The sequence below is a fragment of the Cervus elaphus genome, chromosome 11 (assembly GCF_910594005.1).
Source record: "Cervus elaphus chromosome 11, mCerEla1.1, whole genome shotgun sequence".
NCBI lineage: Eukaryota > Metazoa > Chordata > Mammalia > Artiodactyla > Cervidae > Cervus > Cervus elaphus.
Window position 1 is genome coordinate 25,416,346 of NC_057825.1, and position 13,042 is coordinate 25,429,387.

The window sequence follows — 13,042 nt, forward strand, 5'->3', positions numbered from 1 at the left end:
AAAACACAATAAAACTTGATTTCTCAGTCACACATTTCAGACGCTCGCGCAGCTAGTGTCCACCCCATTAGACATCAATAATACCTAATATCTATCATTCTATCATTACAGGAAGTTTTTCTGGACAACCTGTTCTAAACCAAACTGGGAAAGAGACCCAGACTCATAATTGCTTTTTCCCCTTGGTGTCTAATCTTGGTGTTCTTAATCCTGGAGTAAGGCGAGGTGATACAGTGGACAGAGCATCAGAACTGAACAGAGTATCTGGGGCCCATCACAGGCTCTGCCAGTAACCACGCCTAGACAACTCTAAGTGCACATTTATCCTTGCTGGCTCCCAGTTTCTCATCTACAGAATAAAGGGTCTGGATTAGATATTCCCCCCAAGACAATTCCAGGGCTAATGTTACTGGACTATCTGAGCCCCATTTCCAAGTGCTCAAAGTATCTTAGCAGACGGACTGAAATCTTAACCACCTGTGGTTATGATGAAATAACTCCAAAATATACAAAGAAATGTTTTCTTTATCTTCTAGAATAAATTTCATTTCTACAAAAGAAACTTAGCAACCAAGTTTAGGAAACTATGAAGCTATTCTGACTTGGACAACAGAAAGCCAAGAAACTTTCTTATATACATTTTATTAGCATAAATTTTAGCATATATTTCTATAGACAAGATATTCTTATGTGTTCTGTCAAATTAAAGATGTTATGTCTTGAAGGTTCTGATGAATTAGGAAGTTTTAAGGAAGCTTACTAACAATAGTTAAATATATTCTTCCTGTGGTCAATTTACTCATATGAGGCCATTTAAATTCTTTCTATACCACAAATGAAATCACACAAAAAGTAGCTAGCTGTATTTATTAATCTGAAACACAGATTTAGCAATTACCTGAATGTTAAAATGATCAAGAATTCCAATCAATTCTTCTTTCTTAGTAGAAACCACAGCACCTGGTTATAAGAAACACAAAATGATCAGACTGTTTTCAGGGCAGTAATACATTTTTAAAAATGAGCAATTATTTATAAATATAAACTTTTCCTGATGTCATTAAGAAATGTATGCTGAATGCACACACATCTGAACGAACTGAGGCAACACATGTCATGACACAAGTACAGAGGAGGCAGAAGCAAAGTTGTAGTGACAGTGTTTCTCTACTTTTCAGAGCAGAACATTTGCTTTTTTCTTCTCATCTATCTCTTTATACCCCCCTCCTCTTCCTTTATGCCCTTTTCCACCTTTCACTAATCTTCTCTTTCTACATGTGATAATAACTATAGGGGTGAAAGAAGGTCAAAATGGCATATCACAGACTGTTTCAAACTGACCCAAATTCTGCTAGGCACACTTTTGCTGTAGAATCCCTTGTGGTAATATAACAATGTGTAATATATGTATGTACGTATGTATACATCCATGTGCATATACACATATATGCAACCAACCAATCCTCTTACAAGAAGGAAGTTTCAAGAGATGAGACGTATCCTTCCAGTGATACCAGCACAATCAATGACCTCTTTTTAATTGGATGTTTACTACTAGTTCTCCAAAATAAAAGAGAAATTCATAACAAACCTGTTGCACTCTTCAGTTTGTAAGATCGACTTCCATCCATGCTGATGTGCTGTTGCACAACTATAGAGTCGCCGTACACATTTCCTCTGTAAGCATCATCCCCTCTGTTCCTTAATGTTATTGAGATATCTGCTGAGCTAAAGCAATAAGGTTAAACTAAGTCACAGGAAGGTACAGGGCAACTGTAACAGCAACTTACAGTAATTTTCAAAACCTCCAGTGATTTGGCTAATTAATTGGAAAAGTAGCTTTACACCAGCAGTTGATGGCTGAGAGGCTACTACAGAATATAATACTAAAGATACCATACAACAAAGATGAGAAGAGAAACTTTATAACAAAATAACTGACTATGCTATCCATAAGAGAAATACATTTTCACAACATCCACTTAAGTTTTGGTTGTTTCATGTCATGTAGATAAGTTACACATTTTCCTATCTGCAATGTATAATCAATATTATACAGCCTGGATAATAATATTGCATATCAATATCATGCTAAATCACATAATAAAGCATCATCCTGACAACAGGCGTCTAAGAATGATGAAGTAAGAATTAAGGTGAAATAATATATTTTCTAAGAAGATGAGAATTAAAGGAAATAATTTTGATTCTTCTATTACTTACACAACAAAAAAGGCTAAAGTATTTGATATCAAGAAATGTAAATTAAATCTCAAAATTTCCTAAGGTTTTATTAGTATTACAAAAGAATTATTTTCAAAGTTTAAAAGAAGTATGAAGCATTTATAGCCATGTATATTTTAACATATTATGGGGGAGGAGAGAATCAATCTCTGTTTTTCTACTCTAAATTCTGTTAAAATAAGCCTTGGGAGAAAAATTTTTAAAAAGTTAATGAAGGGCATTAATAAATAAATATAATTTCCTCAAACATAAAAGCAGATAATATTTTCTCTGGTTAAAATGAGTATCTGCCAAAAATGCTCAAGTCCTTTAATGTAAATCTGCTTTTGGTAATTAAAGGCTATATTAAACAGAACAAACTTGTTTTCATGAATTTGTAGTCAAACTCCAAAACTGCTTCCATTTGCAGGAAATGCAGGTAAAAAATACTCAAGATGAATTTCACTGTGAACTGGTAATTAGTAGACATCCTGAAGAAGCTCAGTTCTTGTTCCCCCGTACTTGTGTGCAGGGAAGGGCTCTCACAGACAGAGGGCTCAGCAGCGCCCAACCCTCCCCACAGGGACTGAGCTAAGTACAGAAGACACCGATAATGTGTGTGTATTCAGTCGCTCAGTCGTGTCTCACTCTTTGTGACCCCATGGCCTGTAGCCTGCCAGGCTCCTCTGTTCATGGGATTTCCCAGGCAAGAATACTGGAGTGGGTTGCCATTTCCTCTTTCAGGGGATATTGCCAACCCAGGAATTGAACTCACATCTCTTGCACTGACAGGAAGATTCTTTACCACTGCGCCACTTGGGAAGCATATAAAAAGTGGATGATAACTGAGCCAGATACTCTTGTTTAAAATTCAAATTAAGAAAAATTAGTAAAGCTCAAGTACAGTCTGTAGTTTAATAATAATATACCAATGTTAACCAAATAGTACTTTGATAAAAGTACCTCAGGTATTTAAGATGTCAACATTAAAGAAAATTGGGTAAAGGCTATAAGGAAACTGTACTAGCTTTGCAACACTTGTGTAAATCTAAAATTATTTCAAAATCACAAGTTTTAAAAACAAACTCAAATTCAGACTCAATCAAGTGTTAAGGCGGTAATTCCTTGGAGCTACAAAGTTCTGAGGGCTCTGGGACTAGAGAGATCAATTTGGGGCATTATGTTCTGACAAGTACAAAGTCTGCAGAGACTACAGAGGAAAGCAGAACATAGAACAGTTAAGCTCTTGGGAAACCACCCGGACAGAGCGCGACACTGAATCATAGATACTGGCCATGAATCAGAGACATAGAGAACTCAAGAGCACGTCCTTTCATGGGCAGCCCCACACACATGCCTCAACAAGGATACAGAACAGCAAAGAAAGTCACACAACTGCACGCCTGTCAGAAGAGGGAAGGCAGGAGAGCACAGCACAGAAGAGAAGGCCACTCAGCCTGGATGGGAGGGGAGTTTGGGGGAGAACAGATACATGCGTAAGTACGGTGACAGGTCAATGTCTGACTTGTAGAGGCTTGGATTTAAAATGCAACACCTGTCTGAAGTCTGGACCCTTCCTCTCCCCACAAAGGATTACACTCTCACAGAAAGGATAAGTTAGAACTTTTTCCACATAGCAGTAAGAAAAGATAACAAGGTTTAGAGAACAAATTTATAGTTACCAGGGGGGAAGAGTGGGGGAAAGGGATAGTTAGGGACACGTACACACTGCTATATTTAAATGGATAACCAACAAGGACCTGCGATACAGCATGGGGAATTCTGCTCAATGAGACGTGGCCACCTGGATGGCAGAGGAGTTTGGGGAGAACGGACACATGGTGGCTGAGTCACTCCGCTGCCCACCTGAAACTACCACAGCATTGTCAATCAGCTATACGTCAATACAAAATAAACCGTTTAAAATAAGTGCAGCCACCGAGGAGAGGGAGGGAGGTAGTGGAAATGAAGAGCTGTAAGCATAAGCCTGACGAAGGAAGGAAGACACAGATCCAGAAACAAAGACACAAAGAGCCAGAGACACAGAACAGAAAGACCCAGAGAGCGATGATCTTTGGTTCTGAGTCTCTCAGTTCCAGTCACTCCTGATCCAATTATGCTTCCTCCCTGCAGCTTCCAAGATATATACCCTGCATCTTTATGATCTATCTCTTCTCGAGATACCCTGAGTGGCTTGGGGTGTGTACGTTTTTAATCAGAAATAGCAATATCTAACTAAGACGGACATGCTCCTGAAAAGTTCTAATTAATGAGCTTTTAAAGCTCTCTGCGGTTATTCTAATGAACAGTCAAGGTTGAAAACTATCAGCTAAAGTCTATGATAGGGGAAGGGGATCTGGTTTACAACATGGAACCAAAAATATTTGTACCTCATGAAAACATTTTTAAAAATAAAGTGACACCTCCCTTGATTTGCAGACACCAACTTTATTTTCCTTCTGAGCCACTCCTTGCATTTGAAAGCTATTTTGACTATTGTGAGAGCTTCGGAGACACTGATATCCTACTACCATATGAATTCACAAGAAAGGCAAATTATTCAAAAACATTTAAGGCTTACAAAAAATACCCCTCAAAACAACTGCTGAGAAAACCTATATAAGGAGACAGGATACCTGCGCTGGGACTGACTGCTGTCTCCCCACCTACTAACGTGGCTGGTGTGGAATTTGGGTCAAGAGACATAGAGCCCAGTGTCTGTCACTAGAGAGACCCTTCAGTGAGAAGAGGAATGATCACAGAGCTCCTCCAGAATGACAGCACATGCACACACGCATACGCAGTGCCGCCCTAAGGCTCTGGCTTCATTTTTTTTTTTTTTTGGATTCAAAACATACTCTTTATTTATCGTCATGAAGATTTTTACATATTTAAAACTCAAACTATACACTTTTGACAAGTGAAATTTATGACAATGCTACAATAAAGCTGTTTTTGACAAAAACTTTTTTCTCATATAAGATGTCACTCCCACAAAGAAGTCATTGAAGTTCCTGTCAAAATTAGAATTTCAAGATGGCGACAGGATCCCAAACTGACCTTCTACAACACACTGAATCTATAGCTATGCATCGAGCAACTTTCTCGGGATAAAAATAATTAAAAAATAGCTGAGCAAGTCCTATACATGGGATGAAGGAGAGAAGGCCCAAGTCAAAGTGGGTAGAAGAGAATGGGACACAATGTGGCTGTAAAATATGAGAACAAGGGAAATACAGCTTTATTAGACATTTACCTCTTGATGCTGTAGCAATGAGGGACTGTGAAAGTAATTAATAAATAAAAGTCACAGAAAATCCCCAATGATAAGAAAAGATGCAAGTGGCTTAAAACAGAAAGAAAGGAACAACTGTGAAAGAGGAAAAATGTAAGAGGCTACCATTTTCAAACCCAGAACAACAGATGGCACACATCTCTGGTCCTGGTAAGAAGGGAAACCTGAAGTTTTTTTTCTTTTTTACTTTTGTGTGCTTCTCCACATATATGTCTTGTCTTATAAACCTGCACGTATAAGGGTTACAGACTTGGGAAGTGTGGCTTACAATGTCCAGGGAGGTGGGCGGTGAAGGGAGATGACGTAGAGAGAGCACAGGCCCTCGCATTAGAGTGGGAAAGGGAAGTGCTATTGGAGGTCCCCGAAGGAAAACGCAACTCAAGTGCAGAGAACGTAGGGTGGTGGTTGTTTAGTCACTAAGTGGTGTCCAAGTCTTTTGCGACCCCATGGACTGTAGCTTGCCAGGTTCCTCTGTCCATGGGATTTCCCAGGGGAGAGTACAGAAGTGGGTTGCCATTTCCTTCTCCAGGGGGCTGTGGCTTCTTTCTCGGCTTCAGGAGACCCTTATCTGTACAGAGGTGACTGCAGCACTGCCTGTTGACGGAAACGAGGCACAAGGAACAAGGAAAAAGCCATGTAGAATAAGGACGCACCTGTTCCTTCTCTGGGTGGGTAGCTAATCTGCAGTACGTTCTGTAAACTTGAATAAATCAATCAGGCATGTGTAGTATCCTTCCATAACCCACTCCCCCAGTGCTGATGTCAAAAACTGGCCTGGTGCCTAGATCCCAGGACTAGGATTAGGGAGACTGAGGGAGGGAACAGTGACCTGAACCTGCTGAAGAATGTGAAGGGCTATGGGCCTGAGGCTTTGGTCTCTCAGAGAGGAGGAGACACATCCATACTACAGCAAAGCCTTGCTGGATGATCAGAGGGTGGAGCCCCAGGTAAAGAGCCTCTAGGCACAGTCAGTCCTCTGGCTTCTCCTAACCATCTTGGGCAAGCATCTCTAAGGAGGGTTGGAACCCTCTACAAAGGCAGCCTGGAGCTCAAGTGTCACAAGTGGGCCATTTCAGATGGGGGGAGGGGGAGTCCTGAGGACCACCTTAAACCTGTGCCTGGCTGACAGGCGCCCTCAGGAAAGATGAAACAGCCACACAGATTTTAGACACAAAACAAAAAGAAAATACTCAGTGAGCTAATTCTATTAAAAAAAAAAAAAGTGATGACAGAATCAGAGATTATAAAATTAGAGAAATTTTATAGCCACCGAGTGTTTTAAATGAGGAAGAAGACAAGAGGAGTAGGAATGGGTTTGGAAAAGCTGTTTTTAGCTACTTTTTCAGACAAGGTCAGTACAAAGCAGACTGAGCTCAGGTTAAAGCTTTTAGCTGTTATTACCTCTGTTTAAAATATTTTAATGTTCCTATCTACAGGCAGCTGTGTCCTTCAATGGTGGTGATTTATGCAAGCTAGCCTTTATCCATCTTTCTTTTTTTAATGGCATTCCAAGGACAAATCTCAGAAAGAAGCTTCTGCTTTGGTCCAGGTACTTCCCACATGGAAAAAATTTTTTAAATCTTTGAGACATAAAACATTTAATGTTATAGAATAAAAAATTTCTTCCTGAAGATTTCTATTTGACAGATCAATGGGTTATCCAGCTAGGTAGACTAGGTAAATACTTGGATAACTTGAACTGAAACAGAGTTGAGACCATTAACTTTGAAGTGTTCAAATAGCTAACTTTTGACTTCAGACATAACTTTCTTTGGAGACTGTGAGAGAGAAGACCTTGCCAGACTGGAGCCCAAATAAGGTCAGGAAAGACAGAAAACATGCTGGAGAATCGTTACCAAGTAGTTCCTTTCCAAGGCCATATAGCATGGGAAACAATTCTCTGTCCATCTTTTCCTCCCTCCTCCTAAGTCCACTTGGAACCTTGGCTTAGGGGTAAGATTCCTAAGGTTTCTGAGAAATACATAAGAAACCTGCAATCCTGATCCACATCACATCCTCATTCTGTTTTTTAGAAATCAAATGGAAAATGAGGGAAGTTAAATGGATATAACACTGAGCAAAAGGAAAGTCAGTTACAAGGGGGAAAAAAAGACAATCAGTGTCAAGTATCAAAGTTCCAGAAGTCCCTGGGCACCGAGTATGTGAGGGAGAAACACGCAGTGGAACCGCCTCACTGTGGGAGCTGCGATGACAGAGTCTGTGACGTCCAGTTCATAGGAGAAATGAGGATCCTTTCAGGGTTTTCTGAGACTGAACTAAAAAGAATAAGGAGATCAGCCTGACAAGAGCTCCTAATGGACAAAAGGCCACAAATCTATGATGACACAAACCAGGCAATTAATATACAGTTAGGTGACGGTGAATGTAACAAAAAGAAACACAAACATAAAGTCACACATGGTTGTTATATAACCATTCACAAGGGTCAGGATGAACCACAAAGGGGCTTGTGATTGTGGTCCTCACACCAAATTCACTGGTGAACCACCTGAGTAAAGCATACAAAATGAGAGACAGAATGGAATACTTTTTTGCAATTCTTAAGAGCTGGGAGGCAGAATTCTGTTTAGGGACACCTTGACTGGTTACTAACTCTGCTCTAGCTCATGTGGTATCAACGTGGACTTGCTGAAGCTGGATTCGGGACAAGAGCCAGAGAAGTCCTGGTGGTCCAGCGGATAAGGCTCTGCACTTCCTGCAGGGGGCAGGAGCTCGATCCCTAGTCACGGTAAGATTCTGCATGCTACGCAGCCAAAATAATTTAAAGTCCCATGTTCATAAATATACCTTTAAATGGAAGTATACAAATTTATCATTGCTCATTCTTCCAGAAAGGTAAAAGAAACAAGTGTCGGGGGGAGGTGCATGGCATTAAGTGACACAAGCATTCTATCAGGAGAGAGAAAGAGGCAACAGTGGGCTAAGCCAGCAAGAGAAAGCAATGGGGAAGAGAAAGCAATGAAAAGATATGACACCTGACACCTCGGCTCCACTTCTGGGAAGCCAATTCATTTCCAACAATGTCTACATGAATTGAGAATCTAAAGCTGCTTCTTATTAAAGAACTGAAAGATACATGTAGAAAGCCAACACTTACTTCTGTCCATCCTTCACAAAACCTTTTAAAGAAGATCCTCGATTAGTAGTGACAGCTTTTCCACCAAGACCAACTATGAGAGCTGTGAGCACCGCACTCTTGCCACCTAAAGAACAGGTGTTGAGGAAATCACATGCATTAGAGAGGGAGAAGTCTGATTCCTACAATTTTATGTAAAAATATTTCTCAGAGATGTGAAATAGTCTAACCCTGAAAGGAAGTGTTACACTTCAATTATAGTTTTCTTCTAGTGCCAAAAACAAAAAGTTGTATAAATCATGAAATATTTAGCTGCTGCTATTAGAAAAAAAAATCAGTACATTTCAGGAATCAAATTTTTGCCATAAATGGGAAAAAGTGGTTGATAACTTTCCAACCTAAAATTCATAGTATCATCTTGACCTGTCAGCTATTAAATGAACTTATCTTTCTAATTAACCCAAATATATTTAACTCATCTAATGTCTCTTACATCCTAATTTAATTAAAATTAGGATTTTTCTTTTCCCATAAATTCTCAGAAGCCCGAAACCATTTTTGACCCTGATTGCAAGCTCCACAGGGATAGGACCTTAACTCAGTGGCTATCTCCAATATCAGCCCATGATAGGCACTCACATATTTGCTGAATAAATGAGTTTAAATATGAAAAACTATCAGTCGTATAGACAGATGTTTTTATATTTTGTGATATTTTGACAATTATTATTCCTAATTTGAGTATTATTCATTTGCTCACTCTTTAAACTTTTTTACTCTTAACAGACAAAAAATATCACAAGCTAACATAGCAAAATCTGTAACAATTACCCAGAATATGATAACCAGTTTCTCAACTCCACAATCAACCAAAGAGATCAACTCTTATCAACTCATCATCTTTCACAACATACTCTAAATTAAACCAAGTATACAACAGTTAACCCAATTTAGTTCCTGGGATGCCTTTCGAGTTCCTATCCTAACTTTCTCCTTTTTCTTCATTTCCAAATTCACAGCTTCCACCACCTTCATTAGATTAATACTTTCACTATTTCGAATGTTAAGCTCTAACTGCAGAACCTACCACTCTGTCTTTACTACTTGTCCTGTTTGACCTCCCCATAGCTCTGGTCCTTTGTCTATTCTCTCCTTCTAAAAACACTTTTCTCTTGAACTAACAGAGGAAGGAAAACAAAGAACAACTAAACAGACCACAGAGCTATCTGTACTAGTTTCATGTTCTAGCACAACCACCATCCCTGGACCCTGGCAAGTTCCTCTCCCTCTCCACTGGCTCAGTCAAGCAGCCAACATGTCATACCCAGCAGGTTCACCACAAAGGCTGCCTAAATCGTCTTTCCAACTCCAATGTCTTCCTCTGTGTCTCAGCTACTTCTTTCCCACGAACATCTAAAAGATCTTTCATTTTTATTCAAATACCACCACAAATACCATCTCTTTTTTTTTCATTTATTTTTATTAGTTGGAGGCTAATTACTTTACAATATTGTAGTGGTTTTTGTCATACATTGACATGAATCAGCCATGGATTTACATGTATACCCCATCCCGATCCCCCTCCCCCTCCCATCCCTCTCCACCCGATCTCTTCTTAAAGCTTTCATTGGCCACATGAGTGAGAATTCATTTCTTTCTTGTTTGGATTCCCATGGCACTTCATTCATGCTGTTAACAACAGTTAATAGATACAAGACACAGGACTGCCTCAACAGCAATGAGGATAGCTTGCCTACTCTTCTATGGTATGAATTCCAAGGTACATAGATTCAAATCACTACTCATTCCAGAAGGGTGGGATTGGGAGGGAGTTGGAAGGGAGGTTTGGGAGGGCGGGGAGGGGACATGGGTGTACCTACGGCTGATTCTTGTTGATGTTTGATTGAAAACTACAAAATTCTTTACAGCAATTATCTTTCAATTAAAAAAAATAAAGTGGCAAAACAACATGAAGGAAAGGTTTATATCTCTTGCATAATGAACCCAGAGTTAACTCATTATTTTCTTAAAGTGTAGACTGGCAGCAAATACTGAAAAATTCATGACCACAAACCAGAGATCTAAAACTTAGCTGTATCAGCACTAACAGGCACCTATTTTAAAAAGTTAAAGCATTCTGACTTCAATGTACTGCTCAAAGTCAAATAAGAAGGAAGGCAAAAACACTTACTTCCATTATTGCCAACAACAAAGTTGACATTAGAACCAAACTTAAAGGGTCCAAGCATCGAATGACACATGAAGTTTTTGAGCTGAATACTCTCAATTATTCCAACTTCTGCTGCTGTCTATGAATTTTAAAAAATGAGAGAAAACAATCAATCTAATTCAATCACTACAATCATCCAACTGTTTGTTAGCAGGAGAAAGATCAGCAGTGCTACCAATGAAAAAAGTTACAGAAAGTATAGTTTTAAATGTTAATTTCAATCAATGAGTAAGTGCATGCTCAGTCACTAAGTTGTGTCCAACTCTTTAAGACCCCATGAACTGTAGCCCACCAGGCTCTTCTGTCCATGCAATAATACTGGAGTAGGTTGCCATTTCCTTCTCCACCGAATCTTCCTGACCAAGGGATTGAACCTGCATCTCCTGCATTGGCAGGTAGGTTCTTTACCACTGAGCCACTAGGGAGGCCTTCAATCAATGAGCAAATGACATTAATTCATATGATTAACTGTTCATTTTAAGTCCTTATAGGTTCTAACAAGTATTTCACAGGGTTCTTTTTTAATATGGACAAAACCAACATCTTGAGTCAGATCACTTTCTGTTGGAGAGAGGCTATCTTCGGCATTGTGGGATATTTAACAGCATCTCTAGCCACTACCCACCAGCACTCTCTCCTCCAACCCCAGGTGTGACAACCAAAGATTATATTCAGACATTGCTACATGTGTCCACTGCAGAGAGAGCACAGAATTATAATTTCCATACTGTGAATATGTCATAATTAAATTAGAGACGGTTCATAGGTTTTAACCAAGAGTTTGACACACAGTGGTCACACTTTGTAGTTAAAATATGAAAATAAATCAACCATATATTACCAAACCTTCCAAATGTTTTTGAAGAACGTTTAATGTCTCCAACTTTTAAGTTATTTATTATACAAATCTCTGGTTCTCTATTACTAAACAGCAGCTTATTAAAAAGCAGGAAAAATTTACATCCTTATATGAGTGGCTTCCCAGGTGGCTCAATGGTAAAGAACCTGTCTCCCAATGCAGGAGACAAGAGTTCGATCCCTGGGTCGGGAAGATCTCCTGGAGAAGGAAATGGGAACCCGCTCCAGTGTTCTTGCCTGGGAAATCCCATGGACAGAGGAGCATGGCAGGCTACAGGCCATGGGGTCACAAAGAGTCAGACTTGATGTAGCAACAAAAACAAGCAGAATTCTGTAGAAATCATGGTTGAAGACTTTTTAAACATCTTCAGTTTATTTTGGTCTAATTGAAGACTTAGATGTAGTTATAAAAAATAATACAGACAAATCCTGTGACTCCTTTACCCAGGTTCTGCCAAAGGTAAAATCTTGAAAACTATGGTACAATACCACACCAGGGTGCTCATTTTGATAGTGATGCAGAAAATATTCCCGTCACAAGTACCTATCACATTGTCCCTCTAGAACCCCATCCTCATTCCTCCCCACCCACTCCTCCTTTACCCTGGCCCACTGATCTGTTCTCCATTTCTGAGACACTGTTATTTCAAGAATGTTATATGCATGGAATCAGACAGAATGCAACCTTTCAAGAAGCATTTTTTCCTTCACTCAGCTTAACTGTCTTTTGTTGTCTATGTGCACAGTTCACTGTTTTCTACTGCTAAACAGTATCTCAGGGTAGAGATGTACTATAGCAGGCTTAACTACTCACTCACTGTTTGACATCTGTATTGTCAGTTTTTGAGTATTACAAATAAAGCTGCTGTGAACACTCATGTACAGATTTTTGGGAGAAAATAAATCTTCTTTTCTCTGTGATGCTGTGCTATGCTTAGTCACTCTGTCACGTCTGACTCTCTGCGACGCCATGCACTGTAGCCCACCAGGTTCTTCTGTCCATGGGGATTCTCCAGGCAAGAATATCGGAGTGGGTTGCCATGCCCTCCTCCAGAGGATCTTCACAACCCAGGGATCAAACCCAGGTCTCTCACATTGCAGGCAGATTCTTTAGCGTCTGAATCACCGGGGAAGCCCAAGAATACTGGTGTGGGTAAGCCATCCCTTCTCCAGGGGATCTTCCCTTATCGTCCTTTCTTTTAAAATACACTTTTGGGCACGCTGGGTCTTCACTGCTGTACCAGGCTTTTATTTAGTTGCAGTGAGCCGGCGGCTACTCTCTAGCTCTGGTGTGAGGGCTTTTCACTGAGATGGCTTCTCGTGTCGTGGAGCACGGGCT

The 13,042-nt window shown here is 39.8% G+C and overlaps 1 protein-coding gene across 1 annotated transcript in view; it reads right to left on the bottom strand.

Moving 5' to 3' along the window:
- Nucleotides 1-13,042, bottom strand: part of SMC6 (structural maintenance of chromosomes 6) — a 68,524-nt gene that overhangs the window by 43,562 nt on the left and 11,920 nt on the right. The window contains exons 3-6 of the mRNA XM_043917152.1: nucleotides 10,807-10,924; nucleotides 8,637-8,742; nucleotides 1,592-1,728; nucleotides 899-960 (exon numbers count right to left, since the gene is read on the bottom strand). Coding sequence (XP_043773087.1) covers nucleotides 899-960; nucleotides 1,592-1,728; nucleotides 8,637-8,742; nucleotides 10,807-10,924 — 423 coding nt within the window. The remainder of the gene's footprint in view (nucleotides 1-898; nucleotides 961-1,591; nucleotides 1,729-8,636; nucleotides 8,743-10,806; nucleotides 10,925-13,042) is intronic.